The sequence below is a fragment of the Triturus cristatus genome, chromosome 8 (assembly GCF_964204655.1).
Source record: "Triturus cristatus chromosome 8, aTriCri1.1, whole genome shotgun sequence".
Taxonomy (NCBI): Eukaryota; Metazoa; Chordata; class Amphibia; order Caudata; family Salamandridae; genus Triturus; species Triturus cristatus.
The window spans coordinates 320,654,267-320,680,464 of NC_140591.1; the positions used below are offsets into that span (position 1 = coordinate 320,654,267).

General features: G+C 42.3%; 1 protein-coding gene across 2 annotated transcripts in view; it reads left to right on the top strand.

The window, feature by feature from the left end:
- Window positions 1-26,198, top strand: part of NUP58 (nucleoporin 58) — a 353,742-nt gene that overhangs the window by 316,560 nt on the left and 10,984 nt on the right. The window contains exon 15 of one of the 2 annotated variants that reach the window (XM_085621608.1): window positions 15,499-15,594. The exons of the other annotated variant lie outside the window; for it this stretch is intronic. Within the exon in view, the coding sequence (XP_085477734.1) occupies window positions 15,499-15,594 (96 nt within the window). The remainder of the gene's footprint in view (window positions 1-15,498; window positions 15,595-26,198) is intronic. 2 annotated transcript variants of the gene reach the window in all.

Genomic DNA, 26,198 nt, shown 5'->3' on the forward strand with positions numbered 1-26,198 from the left:
GATGGAACAAATAAGGAATACTTTGTCGAAATCTTGGATCTTCTGCATATAGTCTTGTAGTCCGATACTCAGAAGCTGGAATCTGTTCTGGACGTTCATCGTATCGTCCTCCTTTTCCTGTAGGAAACAGCTGGGGAAAACATCGAGCTTTCAAGCTCTCCTCCCATACACTCACGGGAGTTCCTTTTGCTTTCTTCATCTGAAACAGATCAATAGTGTCTCCCATAACTTCTTTTGAATGAAGAGGATGTATGCTAAAATGTTCATAAATTTCTTCTTCCTTTGACTTGTCCACTTTTTCAATTTGTCCAGTTGGTGTTTCTGTGTCTTCTTGTAAATCTTCTTCTTCTTCTTCTATATAAATTGATTCATACCATTTGTTATTCCTTTTCAAATACAAATTTGCTCTTTGTACTTTCCGTACATCTACCAGCTCCTGCCAAATCTTCTTATTCTTTGTAGGTACACCATTAACCAGAATAACTAATGGTTCAGTTTCCAAAGTATCTGCATCAATAGTTTCCATATTTTTTTTCAAATCCAAGGGCAAATACACCACTCTACCTTTTAAACCTCTCAGTAAATCTGAAGGAGGTAATTTACCAGTTTTGGGCTCCATACGTACTATGGTCTGGAACGGATGAACACATTGAATGAGTATAGACTCACATGTATTTAATTCAGAAAGTTCGGCAGGAATAGCATCCAATTCTAAATTATTATGTACAGCTCTGGTCGGCATTCTATTTTCTTCTAACTTATTATAACAGTATTTACAAATACGCTGATCTTCACCCAAATCAAAACAATTTTCAAGAAATATATATGTGGCAAAATCCTTCCACTTATAATTATCTTCATTTTCACTTTTTCTGTAGAGATCAACATTCCTGGTTTGTTTTTTATAATGAGTTCTGCGGCAACAAATACAAGTAATATTTGGTCTTTCATTAGAGATTATTGCAAATTTTGTTATGTGATCAATAAATTCCTTACTTACAGAGGGTTCTACATTCTCTTCCACTTCTTCCTCATTTACTGTGTCCTTTTCTGCACTTTCTTGTTCTGGACCAAAGTAACAAAACTGAATTTCATCAGTAACCTTCTCTACATCTGATACCGATCCACGGAACAGCGCCCTATTCAATTCATCTAACTTTATTGCTGGACTTTTAGCAAAATACAATCGTCTCACAAACTTTCTCATTTCAGTAGGATGAACAGCCAGCATCCTAAAATGATAAACACTTTTACTCACTTTTCTAGATAGACAAGCCAGAGAATGTCCCTGCAAACCAGTATTCTCTCTAACTATGCATGGATCTAGACTTTGAAGCACCTTAATCTTCTGTTTAACACTTTTTTTACTATATTCTCTTAGAAACTCACGAAATTTATCAATAGATTCCTGACGCACAGTGCAAATACTACTACAATTCCAAGTATACACTGGGGCTTTAGGACGTCTGCCCATAGCCTCATCGGCCATCACTTGTTCCTCATCTCTTGGAACCATTTTCTCCTTCTCCGTTATACAACCATTTTTCACTTCATAAGCACGACCTCTGGTGTCAACTGCATGCAGCAAACTATTACTTTGAAGATAACTCTCTTCATTAAAAAAAGGTTCACTACTTGAACTATGCATCCATTCTCCTAAAAACACTTTACAAAAGTTTGTTCTTTTCACTAGTCTTTTCCTTTTGCTTTGTGATTTCAGTACATTGACCATTTTATCTAATGTACGCATCCTGTTCAAAATTAAAATGAATAGTTTCCTTTTTAATTCTAATGCCTTTGCTACAATGGCTTCAATTTCTTTTTTTCTCTTATAAAATGTAGCTTTTTTCTTATATTTCTTCACATCCTTTATTAAATTGGACATAACTCTTCTCTGAAACATTTTTCTACGAATCTCTTTAAACGCTGTTTTTCTTTTTAAGTTAATCTTTATTGTTTCTGAAGGTATATTTGCATTAACTAAATGCTCAATTTTTTCCTGTTGTTTTCTATTTAAAACATTCTTTCCAGTACAGACATTTTGTACATTTTTCCTTTTTTTGAAGATATTGTTTAAAACATCTTTTGTCTGCTTACCAGAAGACTTTCTCTTTTTCCCAACATGAGCATCTCCAACTAACTTAGGTCCTCCAGTTGTCTTCAAATATAGATTTTTTTTGTGGTTTTTCCTTAGTCTGGATTTTGTAGGCATCTTAAGTTTTGTTCACTGCTCTTCATCAATATCTGAAAAAAACTAAAAAAAAATTCCTTTATTTTATTTAAATATATTACTATATTTTTTATGATCTTTTCAAATCTTAAAATACTATGTACCCCTTTCCTACAAGTGAAAATCACAATAACACCATCACAAATTAAATATCTAAAAACAATTCCTGTGTGCACACAGAGTCATGGTTTGATATTAGTCCGAAAACTAAATTTCTTTGCCAATTTGAAAGCACACTTACTACTCTTTTTTTGGCAAGTGATAAGTACTTTTACAGTCTGACACATTTTCAATCCACTTTTCAGATTCTGAAAACAGCACATGTCCAAACAGCTTTTTGAGACCAGGAACATGTGTAACCTGGGTGAATGACTACACTCCAGCAAGGGCAACCAGCCTTAGTGATGCTGAATGTATTTGTATTACTCACTGCAACCTCAAACCCCACTCGGTTGTGAATACTATGCATGATTCTACAGGATAAGCAGCTGGGTGTGTGCTAAGAGTCTGCTTCTGCAGAAAAATAGCTGCCCCTTTCCTACTAATGCAAATCTAAAATTACCAGAGTAATACGCAATAAATCTCTGTCAACAATTCCTCTTTGCACACAGAGTCATGTTTTGATATTAGGCAGAAAACGAAATTTCTTTGCCAATTTGAAAGCACACTTACTACTCTTTTTTTGGCAAGTGATAAGTACTTTTACAGTGACACATTTTCAATCCACTTTTCAGATTCTGAAAACAGCACATGTCCTAACAGCTTTTTGAGACCAGGAACATGTGTAACCTGGGTTAGTGACTACACTCCAGCAAGGGCAACCAGCCTTAGTGATGCTGAATGTATTTGCATTACTGACTGCAACCTCAAACCCTAAAAGTATTCCTCATTTATACCAGTACACCTTAATTTATGGTAAAAACATAGTCCATAATATTTTACATGTACCTTACATTTAAATTTCTCCCAAAACACAAAATGATAAACACAACTTCAACAAAAGGAATTCCAATTCTATTATTCATTTCTTAATTGACCACATACATCCCCTCTCAAACTCATCACTGACCTTTAAAATTAGTTAGTTGTGAAAGAAATGTGGCACTCAAACAGCAGATTATCAGAGCCAGGATCTCTGTTCTGTACACCTCTCTCCTCTCAGCAGAACCAGATAATGGCAATGTTTCCCTCTCTTTTTCCACACATATACATGTTAATTTCAAATCTCAGTGCTTCCCCCTTTTTTCCAAATGTAATCACACATTTCTATTGGTTGAAAACCAACCCTTTTCCAAAAGTACCCTTCCCCCAACTTGACTTCTGCCTAGTACCCTTCCCCCAACTTGACTTCTGCCTGCTACCATAGCAACAGCTCATGGAACACTGCTGTGTGAAGTCAGGTCAGAAGTTCACCACAAAATGTTTCATTTCCAAAGAGCAAGAGTGCTTGACTTTTCTAACCTAACAGCAAATCCATAGTAATGTTCTTTGGTAACACATTTTTCTGTACCAATACAAAACATGCTTCTATAAATTTACACCTACAGCCTAGTTTTTAGTGTAGAATGGTATGAAACAGCCAATGAGTTCTTTTTATTTTAAAAAAATATGTATGCCTCCATTTCCAAACTGTCTCATTTCTTTTTCCCATTCTACTGAAATACACCTCCTGAGTGCATCCAGGTCTCCTCTGAAGATGTTCACAGTGTGGATTGTAGGGCACAGCTATGTCTTCTGGAGTGAAAAGTATGCAGAGAAAACAGGTATGGTGAGAGACCTTGCTTTGCCAAATGTAGACATTAAATGGATTGGTCAGAGAGGGTTAAAGTGGCACCAATTGATGCCATTGGTGAAATCCTTCATGCAAATCCAACACCCTGACCTCATAATAGTGCACTGTGGTGGCAATGACCTAGGCACTTTGACTGGGGTAGGTCTGGAAATGCTTATGAAGGAGACCTTTGCACAACTGTTTTCACTTTTCCCTAAAACTGCCTTTGCGTATTCTAACATATGCCAAAGGCAAAAATGGAACTGGTCCAATCATTTTTGTCCGCAGATTGACAAAGCAAGAAAGCACGTCAACAAATCTGTTTCTGCTTTCCTCTGAGACTATGGTATGGGTTCCATTTACCACAACAACTTGCGTTACGACATTCAAGACATTTATAGAGGAGATGGTGTACACTTCACTGATGAAGGGAACAGAGTCTTCCTCTTGAACCTTAGACTCTGCGTCGGTACTTACTTGTAGGTACCACTAAAAAATCACTTCAAAAACACAACGGCTCTTTTTAGAGCCCCCTAATATCTAAACACTTAAATCTGAATTTTATTTCTTTTATTTTTTTTTTCTACCGTACGCGTACGGTAAGCTTACCGTACGCGTACCCGCGATTTTTTTTTAAAATTAATAAATGTTTTTTTCGTACTTTTGTGTCCTTCTTTGACCCCCTTTCAAATGTTAGGGGGTCTGTAACTCTCTTCCTTGCCCCCTTTTCACGTTATCTCCCTTTTTTTTTCTGTGTGAAACACAGGAAATGGCGGCCGACACTTCTGATTTCGTTCGATTCGAATGTTTACACAATATATATGCAGTGTGTATATGTGTATATATATATATATATATATATATATATATATATATAACCTGCAAAAGGCACATCCCTGACCCGAGGGCTACCTCTCTGCCAAATTTCAAGTAATTCTGTTCAGCCGTTCGGGCTGTACCTTGGACTAAAGGTCCCTATGGAAAAATGCATGGGGAAAACACGTTTTGGGACCCCCCTTTTTTCTCAGCCCCCGCTTGACGAATCCCCCCCGAGACTTTCAGGGTAGGAGCGGAGCGTAGCGCCCCATTAGTTTTGAAAATTTCGCGAGGATTCGTCGACCGGCGCCAAAGTTATTCCAAATAGAATGTTGCGGATTTCCTATGGAAACAGGGTCCTAACTATAACTACCTACTGGCGACCGCCAGTAGGTAATATTATCTACTGGCGGTCGCCAGTAGATAGTTATAGTTAGGACCGTGTTTCCATAGGAAATTCGCAACATTGTATTTGGAATAACTTTGGCGCCGGTTGACGAATCCTCGTGAAATTTTCAAAATAGGTGGGGCGCTCTGCTCCGCTCCTACCCTGAAAGTCTCGGGTGGGATTCGTCAAGCGGGGGCTGAGAAAAAAGGGGGGTCCCAAACCGCGTTTTCCCCATGCAATTTTCCAAAGGGACCTTTAGTCCAAGGTACAGCCCGAACGGCTGAACAGAATTACTTGAAATTTGGCAGAGAGGTAGCCCTCGGGTCAGGGATGTGCCTTTTGCAGGTTATATATATATATATATACACACTGCATAAATATTGTGTATATGTTATGTTACAGCTTTACCCAGCAACTATCTTTTTTATTTTGTAACTTATTAAAAGCACCAGCATAAACATCAAAGTTGCCTGTATGCAGGAAGCTGGGTTTAGCATGTCTTGTAGTATCCGCGACCTTAGTCTCCACAGTATTATTAGGAAACGGGATACACCAAAGACAATTATTTGGCTCACATCAGACCCCAGTATTCGAAGAGCATCTGTAGGATGCTGGCTCTGTATATACTATACCAAAATGAGGTGTAGTGTGCACGGTCTAGTGGAACCCCAAAGGTAGGCAGAGGTAAAAGTAGCCAGCACCTTACTCTCTATTTGTGGCAGTGTGGGCGAGCAGAAAGGCTTTACCAGAGGGTAGTGTTAAGCATTTGTAGTACACACTTAATCAGCAAATGATGTCACACACTCAAATACTGAACTCCGACCAATTTGTTGGTGTAAAAAAATATTATTTCGTTAATTTCTAGAACCATGCCAGGCTTGGTGCAGGTAAGTGAAATAAATGCTTTGCAAAATCTTATGTGTATTACAATTGAATCCAGGTTCAAATGCAGTTGATTGAAATACAGGTAAGTCAAAATATTGAAATTACTTTTTTATAACTTTACAGATTACTTTGTACGTTACATTTTCAGATTACTTTTTAAGTTACTTTTTCTACTCTGTGTGATACGCCTAGATATTTCCTAGAGAAAAGGTAAGTAAATCAGTTTTTGTACAATTGCAGTTTTTCAGGTTTTCGTTCAAATCAACTTCACACACATTTTTCATGGAAAAACAGTCCATGTATTCCTATGGAGGGAAATAAAGTTATCTGTTAATAGGTAAGTACTTTGTTGTGGTAGATGGTATTCTGGGGTTAGAACCAGTGTTCCCCCAGGGTCAAAGATGCACTCTTAGAACACCCTCAGCGGCACTAGGGCGGCTGGGTGCAGAGTGAGGCCCAGTGTTATCCAACAGGGGAAAGAGGGCCTCCGGTTGGTGGCTGCTCACGAGCAGGCTACAGGGTTGTGGGAGCAAAGCTCCTAGAGTTAGGCTCAGGGCAAAGGGGGATCCGAGTTAGCACCCAAAGTACACCCGCAGCGGCGGCTGGATGCAGGGTGCTGTTTTGGGATCGGGTGACCCGTTGTTTTCAAAGGGAGTTGCCGGTTTTAGTTTTTGGCTGCAGGCTCGGTCCAGGAAGACTTCTGGGAGGAACCAACAGCTGGGCAGGTTAGTTGGAGGGCTCGGGGACGTAGCTTCACCTTGGGTTCTCTTCTCCAGGGCGTAGGGCGGCTCTATGCAGGGGGGTCTTTTGAGGTCGGATTTCATCTTACTGGGCTACTCGGTTGGGGGGTCTCCCTGCAGAGGTTGCAGGCGGTGTCCGGGGATTCTGGGGGGGAAAGGGGTCAACCCACGGTGTACTCAGACTCTGGAGCGCTGGCGAGTCTCGCTGGGACCGGTGGGCCACCCGGATTCGGGCCGTGGGCTTTGGGTGCAGTGGTGGTTCCAGGCGTTGAGTTTTAGTGTCCTCAGCAAGCTCGGAGTTTTTCTTTGTGATTCTTTTGAACAGATCTGCTTTTCACAGGAGAGCCGGTCTTTCTTGAAGGCAGTCAGTCCTCCCAGGGTTTCTGGAGGTCGTGGCTGCAGGACAAGGCGGCTTTTGGTGCAGAATCTCTGGAAAATGCAGACGGGCCGGTAGGGCTGGGGCCAAGTCAGCTCTTCTCTGCAGTCTTCTCTGCTGGGCGTCTTCTTTCGTCCTTCTTCCTCTTAGGTTGCAGGAATCTGGCTTATTGGTTCAGGGCTGCCCCCGAAGTACTGTATTTAGGGGTATTTTAGGGGTCTCGAGGTCAGTAGCCATTGGGCTACTGACCTTAGGGTGACTACACCCTTGATGTGCTCACCTCACGTGGGGGAGCAGGCACAATCCCTAATCCTGATTGGGGAGTGCCTGCCATCAGCAAGATGGCAGGCACTGAAGAGTGGGCTTCACATTGCCTCCCCCACCTGAGGGGTGGGGTTGGCAGAGGTGGGCACACCTTCTGGACTGGCTACTTTTTCCAGTCTGTCTTCCCGCCGAAAAGGAGGGCAGACAGGAAGGGGGCCTGCGCCTGATAGGAGAGGCTAGGGGTTGCATTACACAGGCGGCAAGGCCTTTGAAGCTCCCCTGCCACAGATGGCTTTTCCTGGGCTGGGGGTGGTGTGAACACCTTCGCCCAGTAAGGCTTTGTTTCTGGACTCAGGGAGCGAAGGCTCCCACCCCAGGGGTCCAGAAACATGTCTTGTGGTGGCAGGCTGGTGTGTACCAGTCAGGGAACCCACCAGAGGCTGGTCGTTTTTCAGGGGGCATCTCTAAGATGCCCTCCGAGTGCATTTTCCAATGTGCTGAGAACTTCCCAGTAAAGCCATTATGGTGCTGTGGAGTTCTTAATGACAAACTCCCAGCACCATATACTCTTAATGGCAATACTGCACTTACAATGTCTAAGAATTGGTCTAGACACTGTAGGAGTATAGGGCTCATTCACCTGTACCCTCACCACTGGTATAGTGCACCCCACTAGAGGGGTGGCTGACCTATGCCAAGACAGTGGGTTGTAGGCATGGCACACAGTGATGTGTGCCATGTCGACTCTTCAGTTCTGCACCAAAACACGCAGCCTGCAATGGCAGTGTGTGTGTAAAGGTACAGGGCCTCCAAGGGTGGCACAAAAAGTGCTGAAGTCCTTAGAGGCCTTCCCTGGCCACAGTGCCCTTGGCACCCATGGTTCCTTTTAAAAAGGATTGACATGTGGCCAGAGAGTTGCCAATGGGAGGTACAAGGAACTGTTTTGGGAAAGAATACAGGCCCTGGGAACCTGATTGGCAGGGACCCAGGGCACATAGAGTCCAAGTGCATCAGTAGTCTGGCAAAAAGTGGGGGGGTTACTGCAACAGAAACCCAGCTTCCTACAGAATCCTTGTGGGATCTAGAGCCCAGTCCCCGGCATATTGGGGTCCCATACCTTAGTTGCAGATACAATATTCGGGCCAGCATAGGTTCGATTCCCTCAAGAAATTCTGAAATATGATACTTTGACTTGAAGGAATGGTTCCGTCATAGGACCTAAATGGAATCTGAGAATAACTGGCCCAGCATGTACTGGGGGTAACTTTCTTTAAGCATGCAATTATTGGGGACTGAGGATATATCACAAACTTTCCACTAATCACTATACCCGATCTTTGAGAGAGAATCTTTCACAAATCAAAACCAGGGAATGTTTCTTGCACCTGAAATTCTCAACACATCTCTGAGGCCATCTAAATATGACGAAAGAGCTGGTGTAGACCAAATTAATCGCCAGTATAAAATTGACTTTAGACCTATTTCCTCAGAAATTGACTGTAACCCCAAATCAAGTCTCACTGGGACTAGGCAGGTGCTTGTGCGGACACCTGCGAGTTGTTGTAAAAAATTATTCTCTTGGGCTTGAAGTTGCATCACATTCTTGTGGCCCCAGAGTTCCGAGCCGTAGATCACTGCACCCAACGTCTGTACCTTGTAAACTTGCATAACTGGTGAGATTGGTCGGTAGGATGAGTTTGAGCTCTTAATAAAGCCCCATTCAGCTATACTAATTTCAATCTCCTCTTATCTATGTGAGTGTGCCAATCCTTGCCCTCATTAAGTGTCAGCCCCAGGTAATCAAATACTTTCACCTGCTCTAATGGTGCACCTAAGAGCTTGGGGTAGCCTAGATAGGAAGTGCATTTATTTAAGATCATATATTTTATTTTTACTATATTGCAGATATTTTTTAGATATTTCTGAGGTTTCAGACTGTGATCCCGGTTCTGCAGGTGTTTGGTCTGCTTGACCCCACGGCCAAATGCATCGTGTTGGTGCCACAAGCCAATTGGGAGGTGAGGACCCATTTGTAGTGCCGGAGGTCACAGTGTACTCTGCATCAGAGCTGCACGGCTCAAGGGCTAATTTTACACTATTCATCCATGCGAATGAACCACTCCACCCTTTGTTGAGTAATCACAGCCAGTTCCTCGCTGGGATGGGCGGCCCATCTGTGATTTGCCGGCGCTAGGGATGTCTTTCATTCTACGTCAGAGCAAGTCTCCAAATAAAGATTCTCGTGATGCATGCGATGCCAGTGCTGCGTGTGTTCTGATTTTCAATGAAGCTTCCCTCCCTTCTATCTGGGGGAGCGCTGAGATTCAGTGAGACAATTCCAGTACTGCCCATTATATCAGCAGACAGCCCTGGGCCCTATGTGGGAGGCGATTCGCCTGTGGCATTGGGCTCTGGTAGAAGCTAATCTTGCATTCTACCTCGGTGTCACGGCAGATGCTCTCTGTCATTCTCACTGTAGGGCCAGGTGGGGAGCTACACCCGAAACCGGCGGAGGTGATTTCCAGATTGTGGTTTCCTTTCATTGAGCCATGGGTTAACACAGGAAGTGTCCTCAGTTTTGTGCCTTACGCTTTCCTCTGAATGGTCCCTGTGGGATGCTTTCAGGTGCAGCTGGTCTTAGGGCCTGCTGTACAGGTTTCTGCTTATTTTGTTTATTTCAGAAATCCTGTGGAAGATGCAGGCAAATTATTCCAGATTGGGCGCAGAGAAACTGGTTGAACTGTTGGCCATCTCTTTCGCTCCTGCACAGGGAAGACCTGCTCTTGCAGCAGGATAGTCAAGTCCTCCATCCACAAACGCCTTGGCTGCATGCATAAAAACTGAGCATTGCCCTCTCTAGTCTTTTACCTACCTCATAAAGTTTCAAACAACAGATTGGCAGATGGGGTACCCTGCTACCAATTCTATGTACGCAGGTCGCTGGGACCGATTTGGTCACTGGTCTGATTCCCTTTAGATCTCACAGTTCTGCTAGCAGTAGCTAAAGCTAAGGGCGATGTGTGACTGCCCCGTCTGGCTATGTGTCTTCTTGATCAGCATTCCATTTGGATTGCTGTTAGGTGCATGTTTTCTAAAATGTTTGCTTTGCTTGTTTTCTCTCTCAACGTTTATTGTTCCTCAGTGGGTTTTAAATCTTATGCTATCTTTCTTGATGGCATCCCCCTTTGAGCTGCTGCGCAGTTGCCAGGTGTGATTTTGTGCTCTGCAGACAGTTTAGTTGATGCCTTTAGACTCTCTCAGTTGGTCCATCTTTCACAGTTTTCTACTCTGATCAGGTGGGCTTTCGAACCTGCCCATCATTTTTCACCAGAGTGGTTTGTGCTTCATATGGGCAAGGCTGTTACCCTTCCATCTTTCTCCTTCTCATCCAACCAATGTGGAGGAACAGTTATGTAGGCTGGACACCAGCGACAGTCTCATTTTACATTAACAGCAAGCAATAGAACAGGCTGGATGATTAGGTCTTTGAGGGCTTTGGCAGAGATAACAAGCATTGGTAATGCATCGGTTTCTCCTATGTGATGAATAGAGCTGTTTTCATCAGTCATCGTCTGGGGGAAGGAAAGAGCTCCCTGACTGATAACAAGAGTGGAGAGGCTGTGGCGCAGCGGCTAGAGCTGCTAATTTGAGAGCTGGGGATCCCAGTTAGTCTCGGCGGTGTGGCGTAACATCCTGTGATTCTATGCAAATCACTTAATCTCTCCGGACGATAAATTGTTGTATAAATATGCTGCAATAGTAAAAGGAAAAACTTTAGGAAAATATAGTTCCACCAAAGTGTATGCTAACAGTATTTAGGCGCAACGAGGAACAAGCATCAAGTTTCACAACCATCCAAGAGGGGGAAAAAAAAAGCACTTTCCAACTCCAACCACTAGATGGTGGAATATGCACAGTATGAGGAATCTAGAAGAGTCTATACTGCAAAACTATTCTTACAGGTATGTAACTAGTTTTGATATAGCCAATAGAAATGGAGGAAAGGTAAGTGGCAAGCCAATGAACCAATGAGAAGCCAGGAATGAGAGGAGGCGGGATGTAAGTCCCTTTTAAGTTTATATTAAAAACAATAGATTTCTCAAGCATAGGGCAAGCGCTGTACAGGCGAAACCTCAAAAGGCCAAGATGAATTACTGGACTGAAGCGATTCCTAAGAGGCTTTCAGGGGCTTGGAGGTTTATATAGTTTCAGCTCTGCTACTGCTGTTGTCCAAATTCTCAGTGCAGACAATGTGGAAACCGAAGGCTTCACCAAATGCTGTAGTATAGTATGCCAGGTTGTGGCAACTTTTGGTGATTGGAATCACTTTAGCACCTGTTAGTAGATGAGCAAACCGATTCAAGGCAAGTCAGATGTGCTGTTGGGAAATTTGACACTGGGAAACTGTCAAGTCCAGTAAGGTTCCGCGTAATGAACTGGTCCTTTGGCAGAGGTTGGAAAGTGTGCGACAGCCCAAGATGCAGATCAAAGAAACGGTTCAGACTGATACGTTGTTGGGTGTTCTAGGTTTATCCATCTTGCTAATGAAGAACTTCCAGCAAGAAGGGTAATTTCATATTACCTGCTGCTTGAGTCTATAGTAATCTTGTTTCTTGGCTAGGTGTGTTGAGGGCTGTTGGAGAGAGATGTGTACATTTGTAAATGCGATCTTTGCTGTGAAGAAAATGTCAATAACGTAATCTGAATTAAAATGCTATCAATCGCCCCTCCATAATGAGAAATATCACCAGACCCTCAGCTTTGCTTATATTTTTGCCCAGCATGACTTCGAGACCTGCTAACCGCACCCTTCTCAAATGTCTGTCCTCTCTTCGCCAGTGCATTCTTTTTTTTTTTTATTAAACAATTTGTGGTTTTTTGGTTTCGAGAACCACAACATAAATATAGCTAGGTGTCTGGTATATCTACTTAAGTTGTAATGGCAGTCCATCACAGCCTGCCTGTTAACAAGGAATATACTTGCCATCTGGCAGCCCACGCAGCTGTTACTGCTCGCTAAGGAGCAAATAACTACCTCACTGCAAAATGACTATCCCCACGACAACTCTCTCTGTTCATTACTGCACTTATAAGGCACTTGAGTAACTTATTCTACAAATCTGGCATTGGCTATTGTGGTTCTCCGAAGCACAACTTGATGACATGAGGCAACTTCAATCTAGTAGCCGAGGTACAGCCTCAGTGAAACTTCTCCTAAATTAATATTTTGAAGGTTTTATATCATTGGATCTGCTATAGTTATTGGCTTTAAAAGTTGCTGATCCTATAGTTTTTGGAATACTGCTACATGCGAAACAGAATTTGATTATCCTATTTGAAAAATAAACCTGTGAGGATAAAGTTGAGTAAGTCTAATTTGTAGGTTGCTGGATGGAAAATGTGTGCTTTCTCCTGGTAATAGCTGTCCAAGTAAGAGCTATGTTTGGCTAGCGAGTCGAAATCCTTTGTGTGTGACGAGACATGTCGAGAAGGTAATAATTAGTGTATCACACTGTAGGTTTTAACTGTACACCCCATGTTAATTCCTGCTTCATTGCCTCAGGGCTGTTCTTACTACTTCTCCCAAGGCACATGCAAAATGTCTTGGACCTTTCAGGGAGTGGGAAAAGTGGTGCAAGGTGTGTTTTGCCCTCCAGGTGACCTCTTCCATATTTGTTCCGTCCAAAAATAGGCAATCAAAGCTCTTCTACTTGGTCAATTTTTAAACATTTTAGCTTAAACTGTATTGCGTTAGAATAGGATATGTAGCGCACTAGAAGTGCTAGAGATTGTATCACGGCAACTAAAATCTTCATTGGCCCCTGTATAGTGGACCCTCTTGATAGCATCCTTGAAGGAAAAAAAAGAGCAATGTCCTGATTCACACATACTTCTCTCTAAGGGCCCGCTACTGAAGCTGTGAAAGCCTTGTCGACGTTTTTGGTGGTCCAGTTCTCTTTGGTTGTCATTGGTCTGCTGTGCTTCCAGTAGCATACTGTTGACAGTTTACTGCAAAGCTTGGATTTGCCTATAGACGAATGGTGCAGAGGACATAGACATGCAAAGCCTACGTGGAAGTGTCCTCTATAGGATTTTTAAAACAATTGTAGTTCACTTTGATATTACCTGGAGCAGTGCCCAAGTACACTGAGAATCGATTTTTAGATCCAGTCCTGAAGATCTCCCCATCTTTATTCGTAAAGGCCAGCAGACATATCGGAAACCGTGTAACATTGCCACAGAGAAAATATATGCATCTTCCAAGGTGATTGACTTTGCCCCATAACAGCCCCGGTTTCTATCCGTACCCTTGGCATGCCATGACGGTGCATTGCTGCCCTCTTGTGGCCGCTTTCGCTGAAGATTATTTTGGGTGCTTAATGTTCCTAAGCCTTAACTACTCAATTGCTAAGTCAACAGCCAGAAAATTCCTATTGTAATGACATATTTATTGTTAATTTTAATTTTTTTATTTAATTCATCTGTAATTTAACATGCTAAAAGATCATTTCTCAAATAAGGCCTCTTCTCCATTTCGTTTTCTCATTAAAGCTCTAGCTACGGACAGATTTAGCTGTCTGAAAGAATTAATCTTTAAATAAAAATGTGCAAGTAAATGTAAGAAGTCCATCGAGAGCGAGTTTTGGGTCTCCCCCTAATGTCAACGTTGGCATTCCTTGGGTGGGCTGTCTTATCAAAGCAGTGGTATTTTGTGTATGTTTATATTGTCCCATTAGGTTTTGTACAGAGAGCATCAAGTAGTTCTTTTGTTACACTTCAAATGCAGCATGACATGTAGCTTTTAATTGAGCCAGTGTGTGTATTCCTATATCTATTTACTTTGCTGACTGTTTTGATTGCGGAGTATTGGCTTTTCACTTAGGAAGTGTGTGCTGCTTGGATTCCTTAGCCTGCGACAAACCACCCTTGCATATTCATTTGTTCTGTATTGCTGCGTTGTTGGATTTGCAGATTGCTTTGCTCACAAAGTAAAGGAATACTTGAATATGCACTTAAAGATGCAACAACAATGCTTGGCTTTTTCAAAAGTCCCTACTATGCTACATTCTGCTATGTATCCTTCTGAATTCCCCATTTACAATGCAAATGTAATTTTCAAAACACTTTTATTTGAGAGTAGCATGACTCTTCTATTGTATTCTGTTCAGGCGCGGGACTCCACTCCCAGCTTCCATGTTGTTGTAGCCCAAGATTTACTTCATCTGTGGATTTTCACCCTAGACCTCTGGGGGCAAACATACATACAACTGCCCAACTATTTCCAAAAACGTACCCTAACAAAATGACAGATCTATTGGCTTTACCAGTGCTTATTTAGTAATCCTTGCGTATTATTCAGCAAATACACATTTTTACTGTTTCTTACATTTGCTTTGACCTTCAAGTTATGTTAACTTTAACCATGTTTTAAATGTTTGTTGCATAATACATCCCGCACAAAACTCTGAAGAGTTCTGTGCTCCGCAATGCTAGCAAGTAGGCCCAAATAACTTCCAACTGGCCTGGTTCCGCTGATAGGGAGCTCTGTTACAGCTCACATAAAGACGGTGGCCTCTCACTGCCTTGGCCTTCGTGTTGAAGTACCTACTTTTATTAAGCATTTTACGTTGCTTTGATATTGCACATGCTCAAAAATGGAAAGTTAAGTGGATTCCTGTTTGTCGAACAGCTGGTTTCTTTGTGTGCATATTTTTGCTACCTTAATCCACTGGGCATGATCCCCGCCCTCGGATTCTCTGATTAAGCCTGGATCTTGCCACTCAATGCTTGCACTGGCACTGCCTTTATTGTCCTTTCTGTAGTCTGTGAAAATTCTGGAGCAGCATAGCTGCTCTCAAAGAATGCGAGAAAAAAAACCTTCTCTACCACAACAGTACCTATAGTAACAAGAGCAGAAATGTAGGTGGCTTTGGATCGGTCATGCAATGTTATTTTTCTTGTATTTTTTTTTTTAACATGCTAGTTGTTTATCTTTTGTTGCATGTCTTTCTACTACTGTTCCACTAGGATTTGGAAGTAGCTCTGCCTTTGGAAGCAACACCACAGGCGGCTCCTCATTTGGATATGGAACTGCAGCTAAGCCCTCTGGAAGTCTTAGTGCAGGTTTGTATACACAAACTTATTTTCCCTGAGGATGGCGCTGTCTGAGCTATCACCGTTTCTGCTTTGTGACATTTGCAGTGATCTGCCCAGGATTTGTAGATTGCAGGGCTTTTCCCAATTCTTGAGAGCAATGTGTCTACTTTTGAGGGAGTGATCTCTATGAAAGGGAAACAAAACCTAATTTCTAAGATTGGACTTAAAAGGACCGCACTGTCTTAAGGAGGGCATGGCATTTTGTCCTGCATATGGGTTCTAGGCAGATCACTGTTTCTACTACACTTTTAGGCTTTTATATTAGCAAGGACGAAGTGGTTGTTAGTCTACCGCTTAGATTTGTTTTGGATAGGCAACACACGATCTATAGGGTTTTTAGTAGGCACCCGTTTACGCCATTTTAATGTCTGGCATTTTCATGTCTTATTAATGTTTAAGTGTATAACCAATAGTCATCTGAAAGTGGTCTATATCGCCCCTTGATGTCTTCTATTTCTGAAAGTTTTCTTTTCAACAGCTATTTGTATTATTTTTTATATCAATTGTGCTTTGTTGTTATAAAATGCAGGATTTAGCCCGATTTGTGACTGCATGGCTAGCGCATCATCAAGTTTGGTGTTTCTTTCAGTTCTTGACCTATACTGGCTTATGTCTTAGAAGGTTAGAAAGTCCCTGTTGATGTATCCAAGTGATAATCTGCTCCTTATGTTAGCATTTGGACAGGTCTGTGTATATCATGAGTCTGTTGACATGCGCAGTATAGTGACTTTAATGTTGCTCACCAACAGAGTATTAGTCTGTTGGACGATGGTAGTCTACCCAAAAATGATACTACTTTTGACATGAGTGACTACTACGCCTCAAAACCAGGCCATGGCACTGTATTCACAGATGGATATAGTAGTGCGGTGCTCAGACATTTTTACCCGAATCTCCTGCATGGAGAGCTGCTTGAGTGGTGCCTCTTAATTCTGTGTGGTGGGTATGAGTGTTTAAGTACATAAGAATTGGGGTGATCTTGGGTTGGGGTCGCCCTGAATTTATGTAGCCCCTAAAGTAAAGTTTAGGTAGTAGTAAGTGTAGCTGTCTTCCTGAATGTGACCCTCCCTGCTGTCGTTCATCTCCTTGAATTCCATCTCCTTGTACAGTCCTTTTGTGAAACTGAATGCAACTGTTTGCCCTGAATCCGCATGGAAGAGAAAGGAACAGAAAAGCCGTTTTGTTGCTCTTGGACTAGACCGAATCGATCTCAGCACTTCAACCTATGGAATGAAGAAAATAACACCTGAACAATGAAGCGTCCAGAAGGCATTGTCAGGTCTTCCCAGCTGTACAGCAGAAATGGACTTCCTGCTCAGTCACCATATCCTGTCTTGCTGGAGAGACGATTACAGAAACACCACCTAATTTGCCAGAGTTGTGTAGAAGCAAGCACACAGAACGAAGGTACCTACTCCCCTGCCGATTGTTTCTGTGGAGCTGGTCCCACCTGAAATGAAAGTGCACTTTGTTAGGATTGGGCTCCCTAAATTTTGTGGTCAGTTGCCTATCTGATTGCCTGTGTCGATTTGGGTCAACTGCTCAAATTTTGATTAAGCTCATCTAGTGTTCACCTTTTTCGTGACGAAAGCTCTGCACGCCTGTGAGGACCCTTTCAGAATATTTGGATTCCTCCCTTCAAGCGGTAAGGACCATAGCCCTAGAATTGAGGACTAGGCTTATGCTACTAAGCCCTGTTCAAAAAGAGGATAGACTGCTCTGAGTGCAGTGAGCCTGCCTTTGGAGTGCCAACACCTGAGATCAACGCATGCTCTTTAAGGTTTTTAGCATACTAAGTCAGGCTGAGATTGAAGTCTCCAGATCAATGCCCAGGATGACCCAAAGAAGCTGATTAACTCTAGCAGTGTGCTTGAAGAACGAATATCTTTGTAGGTGAAAGGATTGTGTGGGTGGGTGTGTGTGTCTCTCCCACATCACCTTCCCCAGCCCATGTGATTTTCACTGACTTTGCTGAGCAGTTGTGAACTGTGCCCTGCAGCTGTGTACCAAAAGCACCACTTCCCAGGCAGGGCAGACATCAAGGAAGAGCTTCTACCACCTGCCAAAGTCATGACAAGCACAACAAGGCGACAATCGTAGTCGTACAACAACGATTGTTCATTCAGAGTAAGATACAGTAAATTCGGCATTAAATACTTGTGCAACCAAAACCACACCCTCAACGAGAAGGCACAGCACCTGTCTACAGACTTAGTAAGAGTGTAGCGGTATCTCTTGTTCCCGCCATGTGCACCATTCTTTCCCCTCGACCACAAATAAAGTGGAATAAGTGTTAAGAAGACATATTGTAAATTTCATTTAAGCTTCATAAAATTACTGACAATCTTAATACGTTTTACGTCTTGTTCCAAAAGAATAACACTGCTTTGACAGTATGTTTATTGTAAGTTATACATCTGCTCCATGAACTAGAAATTCTATCCTACACCCTCTCCAAAAGAAAGCTGACACAATTAGATTTCACGACCACCTAAAAGTCGAAGCTTAAATAGATGGTATTTTCAATTCACTGAGCTTGCAGTTTTACCTAGTTCCAATGTTTCCAAGAACATCAGCCATACTTGTCAAAAGAATTGCTTAACTTCCAATAAGTCTTTTTCTTCAAAGAATTATTAAGTCTTAAAGATGGACAAGGCTGTCCTTTTAATGCTTCTCTCCTTTGTAGAAAAAGCCCTTGCAGAGTTGAATTTAAATCAGCAGGACATTTTTCTTTTTTTCCTACTAAGATCTCGTGCTCGTTTGAGGAAATATTACACAATTTTTATGATTTCATATTCTCAATGTTCTACTTTTAGAGAACCAACTCCTTTCAGTTTATAACCATCAGTTTTGTTGCAAATGTATGCCTGCAATAAAGCACCTAATGCCACAATTGCAAGGTGGAAAGTCTCCAATATTTCATGATTCAACTAATTTAAATGTCTTAAAGCTTATTAGATATTTTGCACTTGTCTTCCAATAGTATCATGTTCTTCTCCGTGATCTCGCGTAGCAGGGAACTCTGATAGCCTGTGACTCTGGATCCATCATTTGTCTGTGTATTTGTGTCAGATACAAGCGTTGGCAAGTAAAAAAACTTCGAAGAAATATTAATGGGGTTTTTGAATTACACTTTTATGGTTCTGCTTGACCATTCTCTTTTATTTTTGCTGCTAAAAGCCCCCCAGGTTTTGAAACTCTTACTTTGGCAACAAAGGTGTGATGTAAGTGTTAGAATCCTTCGAATTTTAGATGCAGACTTGTCAGTTGCACTGAACATGAAACTCCAGATACGTTTTATCATTGGCAAAGTGTAAGGCTTTGTTTCATCTTATCGGAGGCACATTTCAAATAGCACTTTCACATGTTTAAAAGCTTTATGCTAATAGCATCGTTTTGCTCAGACCCTAAAAATGAGCAACTGATGTTTCGATATTTTGAGTTCAGCTCGGTCTAAGCAAGCATTAAAATGATCGACAATGCACATTTCAAGTGGCAAAGATCATGGGTATTTGCGGAACAAACCCTCAGTCGGCCTAGCTAGAAGTTCTTTGGTTGACCCCAATACTTTTGTTAATATGAAATGGTTATCTGTTCGCAGAATGAGGTTTCAAAGTTTATTCTGATTGCACGAATAATTAAAATCAGAGCAAACATTAAGATACCAAAAACCACAAGCATATTAAGAGACTGTATCATGACGATTATAAAAGATGCAACCAACAAGAAAAAGTACACATTATCACATGATATAAAAAATAGTAGCAAAAAACCCCATTCATACTCTCAGCAGCAGGAAATCTCAGGGAGACTATAACAAGTGCAAATAAAAGTGCAAGTGCAAAACAGAGCCTACATAAGAGAAAGGACCCTTATCCTACATAGTCTAAAGTTAAAGTGCTGGAATTGCCAGTCCCAATTAACAATAGGGCCACCCAGACCATCACAGAGGAGAACTTTCCCAACATTGTATTATGAGCTTTGCTTTCAAGGTGTAGTTTTTAAGCATTGACGAGGCCGGTGGAGTTTAGGCTTGCTCTTGAGGAGGCTTCGCTGGCCCCGGCCAATACAATATGCAATCTGGGGGTCCTAATAGATAAATACCTCCAAATGGATTCACAGGCAAGTAAGACAGCCAGTGTGTGCTTTGGGCTATTGCGCCTGCTGCGTCGGATTCTCCCGATTTTGCCAAAGGATATGCGACCCCTGATTGTAAGGAGCACGGTGCTGAGTAGAATGGACTACTGTAATTCCCTGTATTTAGGGGCCCCTCAATACATCTTCCAGGGGCTGCAAAGAGTCCAGTCGGCCGCGGCTAAACTTGTGCTAAACCGTAGGCGCGATTCATCTTCTACTCAGGCTCTGAGAGAGCTCCACTGGCTACCAATCAGGGAAAGGGTCCTCTTTAAATCCGTCTGATTTACAGAGCGACACACGGGATGGGCCCAGTCCCTCTTCAGGAAAGGTTCACCTGGTATCTCCCCCAGAGACAGCTGCGATCTTCCAGCGCAAATTTGCTGGTAACGCCTAGATTCAAACGGGCTAGAATAGGCGGGAGGGCCTTCAGCGTGATGGGCGCCCTTATGTGGAACGAGCTACCACAGAGGATCAGACAGATCGACTCCTTAACCGAGTTCAGAAAGAGCCTTAAAACATGGCTCTTCCCGAGAGCCTAATTTATTCGTCCTGCCTAATCTTTCAGCACCAGCAATACTTGTCTATATCAGAGCGCCAGGATACCCGTGGGGTGACAGCAGCGCTATATAAGAATCAATACAATACAATATGTCATGAACTTAATACATCTTGCAGTCAATTGGCACGAGTCACCGTTCAGGCATTCAGTTTCAGCTGTATTGCAAGCCCTGATCCTCAACTGCCTGAAAATTGGAAACAGATAATATTGTCTTAGTGAGATTAAAAAAGGGCAGAGACATAAAACATGTGGAAGTGGCCTGGCCCCTGCTTAAAACCACTGCCCCTACATAAAACGTCCAGGGTGACAGTCAGGTGGTTGAACTTACATGCTTTGAGTGGTATTAAGCCGAATCTCAGGTGCATTAGTTGAGATTGTACTGTAGAGTTTATGGGAAGTGCTAAGTACACAGAAAGAGTTACTAGTTGATATAAAACAATTGTTAGGTTAGTGTGCTTCTTGGTATTAATGGAATATAGATCCTCATGGGCTGAGAAGAGCTTTGCTTGCTTAATCAGCAATTTTAACAGACTTTTCTGGGGCAAAGCAGTCTTCAAGAGGTCTTGATCTACCAGATGGTCTGTGGCTACCTATGCTTGTAGGTACCAGATTTCGGATCATGTGTAATGTCCCACAAGAGTTGTTTAAGCGATTCCTGCCTAGTTATTGCAAGCTTGGAGCACATAGGTAAAAAGCTGGTGTATAATGCATAGTTTTGTCGATCCAGGTTAAACTCCAATCGGATCTATGCTTGTACAGAACATGCCGGTAACTTGAATAAGTGCTTATAACATTGGCATTGAGTCCTGTCATGCCAACTTGTGATACAATTTAAATAAAAATATGCTTCATACACCAGTGTGGGCATTAGTTTGCTTTCAATAACTTTTTGGCTTGCTATGCGAGCCGGACCAGAGAGATTTTGATGTAGGAGCTTGAAAGCAAAGATAATGGCCTAGTTTAATGTTGCCAGAGCCGCAGTACATGGAGTTGGAAGGCCACGTTCATTAATACAGACTCCTTGGTACTTGATGCTAGATGCTCTTTCAATCTTCTGGGCATTTATATACCAAGCTCCTTTATTGTTTTTCTTGTTTCCGAAGCTTAAGATATTCGTTTTCGATGTGTTGATACTGATGTTGATCTCACACTACTTGGCCAGAGATGTTAATACTCTTTGAAGACCAAGTGCAGTTTGATCCGGAGGTATTGTATCATCGGCGTATTGTAGCATATGCACCCTCTTTGCTTGGAGCTTCGGTGGAAAGCAGTTCGCTCTGCCGAGGTGGTCCTTCAGATCCGCAAGATAAAGAGATTAAAGAGTAAAGGAGCCAAAATACAGCCTTGCTTAAGGCCCCGTTGGTATAAATCTTGGATAAGTTGGCCCATTTGCTTGTCATTCATACTTTGACCCATGTATTTGTGTGAAGACTCCTAATTGCATCCAGTAGATGTGATGGAATCCTCCATGCATCCAGTTTGGCACACAGCCGTTCTCTATCTAGTTTGTCGAAGGCGGTTTCTAAATCAATAAATGCACTACAGTGCCGCTGAGCCCCCCTTATAGTCGCATTAATGATTAGTATCGACCTACATAGTAGATTGATCTCCGTACCCTGCTCCTTTTGAAATTCAGTCTCTGTGGCAGGAAATACTTTATTATGTTGTGCCCAAGCCTCCAATTCCCTGTTGAGGATTTGCTCATAGCATTTCCCCTCCATGTCCATAAGGGCGATGAGTGTAAAGTTTTCCGGCTTGTCCAGTGCAACCTTCTTATATATTGGGACTATGAGGGATCCTCGCCAACTCTCGAGCACCAGTGCATTCTGTAATAGTAGTTACACAGAGGAGTCAAATAGGTGGTCCATTTATCAATTGCTTCCTTAAAAATACTTGCAGGAAGGCCATTGGGACCAGGAGCAACTGTTGTGCGGATTGATGCTAAAACTTCCCAGGCCATTCTGTCCGTGATTTGAGTCAAAAGACCGCCTGCAGGGCTGAGCATTCCATCAGTATGTGACTGCTGAATAATCTCTTGCTTCCTTTGTGAAAGGTTATTTTCCTGTATCCAAGGAGCTAACATGCCAGTTACCACTGTTCTACAACAAAAAGAGTACACTAATGCCGTTTAGATACTTAACAGTAATAGTACTGTTAAGTATCTAAACGGCATTAGAATTTCCTCATGATCTTGACATAGCAAAGGTATTTATTGGACTGACAACCGCCACATCAAAGACGTTCAGACTTGTAAGACAATTCATTATTTAGCTCTGCTCATTTTTCTCTCATTGTATACAAGTTGGGTTAGGTTTATATTACGTTCATGCATGCCTAAGAGGGATATGTACACTGAATTCCTCTGACAATATACAAATATTTAATTTCTTCAAAATATGTTACATTTACTTATACAGTGCTACACTCACCACTGCTGTGGTCCCCTACCACTAACGGAAGAGACATACAACATATGTATTCTGAACAAGGAGAAGCTTGAAAAGGTTGTTACTAATTAGCACGAACGTCTTCAGATTCCCCTTCCAGACTGGATCTGGAAACAATGATGAAGCATGCTGCTTTGACCCCCGCTGCTGATTTCAGCATCTCAGCCTTTCATTTTATCCATTCTAAATTCAGTGCTTAATCCTAGTTTGAAAAAGTGTTCCATGTCTACTTGAGTAGTGGTGCATACGTTGGAAGAAGTGGTGCTGTTGTCTACTCCAGGTAGGGTCTCGTCGACTAGTTGGGAGAACTAATTCGGCAGCTTGTCTTATGAGGTCCAAGTGAATATTTGAGGCAAAATAAATTACCCAACTTCCCAAGATCACAATGGGACAATCTTATTTTAAGAGATTAGGGCTTGTTTGTCCCCAGGGTTTGTATCTCCCTTATTCAGATGTCTTGTCTTTTTCTCTTCAGATTGAAACACGGACGACTGATAGTTTTTAACCTTCATAAGGCTCTAACTCGTGTCTCTTTGCTGATCTCCAAAGTGGTTTAGATACATATCCCGATATGGAATTGCCTAACACTGAAAGGCCAGCTTCTGCTGAACAGGAACATAGTGCAGCTGGAATCAGAAGGCAGCGGAGAATCGGAAAAAGCGTCAACAGAAGCCTTATCTTTTTACAGATATTTTGACGTGGAAGCAGATGTCTGATGAGATCATTCCTTTTATTGAGACATTAAGGGATCAAGTTTAAGATCCATGGTCAAAATGTCACTCTGTTACCCAGGTGTTTAGATCAGTTTCTGGGAAATATCAGTCTTTTCCATCTGATCCTCCTTTTTTGTTCAACCATCCAACTCTTAACATTCTGATGATAAAGGCTTTCACCAGCGCAAAATATTATTCCTGCCAATCCAACAGAAAACAAATTGCTTATTTTAGTGAAGATTTGTGTTTCAGGGAGTATGGCCATCAGGTTTTTTTAATACAACTTTTATGTTCACCAATTTGCTTGCACTTTATGGGAATTGATGGTTTTGACGGTTCCTTCTGTCCCTGAATATCCTAGCGGTCACTTCAGGGAATTGCTATGTCAGGCATCCTTTGGCACACATTTATTGAGAGCTTTTGTTTTCTTGGAGAGAGTATCCAGTACTCAGGACATGTTTTGTTTTTAGACAAGAGTCCTATTCAGCGTGGGAGGGAGGCTACATGCATATTTCTTGTGCCTCATGTTGCTTGGGGATGTGGTGCCTTCTATAGACTCTGCAGTGTCAAAGGGACCCATTTCTTAAAAGACTTAAAGGATGAGATTTTCTTAGGTGTCAAGTGATGAGGGATGTTCAGGGGTGGAAGTGTGTGCACCTCCTGAACATCAGGTTGTTCCATTCACCTTGGCCAGACTTAACAATGGCAAGCTTCAGGAAGTAGCAAGGAGAGCTTAGCTTCCATGTCTCTGCAGGAGAGGCACCTAAACATTCACCTTTTGGAGCTGGGAACATTGGCTAGCTTTAAATGGTACCTTCCTGAGTTGCACGTCACACAGATGCAGAATCTGGCAGACAATATACTGTGATGAGGCATTGAACAAGCAGGGGGGGGGGGGCGGGCTCAAATTCCTATTGCAGCAATGCTCTGGCAGTAGAGCATAGACAGGACAGCGGAATTAGTTTGTCTTCGGCTCATCTGGCGAGGAATCATAAGTGGTTCATATCGTCTACCAGCAGTAGGGTTTTCAAGAGATGTAGCTTTTTTGCACCAAGATTTGTCATCATTTTTTTTTAATTTTAATCTGAAATTGAATTGAACTCTCCATTATGCATTTTGACTGCTACCTCTAATGCAGAGGGTGGGTCTCAAAATGTTATCATAAGCTTCAGGTGGTTCTGATCATTTTGGATTAGGCTCATCGCCGGTGGTATCTGGACTTTTTCCGCTATGAAGCTCCATGGCCTTTCCTTCAAAGAGAGCACCTTCTAATTTAGAATAGGGGTAATTTATCCCAGGATACTCAGTCTTTGTGTCCGGACCTTCAGGGGTTAGCGCACTCTTCTAATTGGCTTCTGCCAGAAGTATTGGTTGCTTTTAGTTCATTGATGATGGTAGTTCATTCTAGAATACAGTCTATCCTTGCATCCAGGTGCACTGAATATTCTGTTGATCCTTAACAGCCTCAGACTGTTTACATTTTGCATTGTTGAATGGATTTTCTGTTGAGCAAGAATCCTCGTTTAAGTTGCTGATGGTAAATATTGTTGTTGATGTTTGCAAAATAAGCTCCCCCCTCATTTCCTGAAGCCCTTTTTGATGTCCCAGCCTAGCATTTGAGAATAATGCTATTCTTTGTGATGCGTTATCTGATGGGTTCTCCCATTAAACACTTTAGCAACTGGCTTTCTTGGTATCTATCACTGTTGCTAGCATGTAAGCTTCTGCCTCCGTCAGAGTGTCATTCGTTGGCAATGTTTTATAAAGACAAGCTGATTCTACAACTAAAACCATCTCTTTTGCCAACATAGTATTGGAGTTGTGTGTTTCAAGCTATTTCAATGCCATCTTTCTTTGCTCCTCTGCTTTCATTGAAGAAGGAAGAGTAGCACGTAGGCTGGACCATAAGAGGACTTTATATTACTACATATGTGGGTTAAGTGATTTTTGGAGGGACGACCTGTGTGTATGTTTCGAGGGGCCAAAATAAAGCTCGTCTGTTTTCTACCACACCAATTGTAGTCTGATTACTTTGCTGGTTAAACAATGTTATAGGCTGGCTGGGAAGCCTCCAACTGGAGTTGTGCATCTAATGCCACTAGAGGTGTTGCAACTGTATTGGTGCTATTGATTGCTGGATCCATGCAGTCAACTTGTAATACCGCTAATTGGTCCTTGATGGGGAGCCGTGGTCACTCTCAACAGGACAGTATTACAATCATGTCTTTTTTTTTATGGAGGCACGTTATCTTCAAACAACTTCCTTTGACTATGCTGTTGGACTGTTTAAAGGCTCTTCTTAATTTGATATTCATAAGTAAAACAAGTATCTGATAGAGACTACTAGCCACAGATTCCTTCACGTAGAATTATCCCCAGGCATGAGACTGGATCCGGAAACTTTTTTTGCCACAGCATCCCTGCGCGCCGGGAGCGACATCACGCGACTCCACCCAGGCGTCGTCCGCATACGTGATGTCAGCGAGGTTATTAAGACCCGCCCCGGCGCGCCCACGCCAGTTTTTTCCTTTTACGCGTGCAACGCGGATCCGATCCTTGCTACGGGTCTGTTAGGGCCCCTTTTTCTTCCATTTCTTTTTGCTGGAACAGTGTGCGAATGCTTTCGGGCTTTAAGACTTTCACGTCTTGTGGGTATCTTATGTCGGCGACGGACCCTCACCTCATTTGTATGTGGTGTTTGTGGGAGGATAAAGG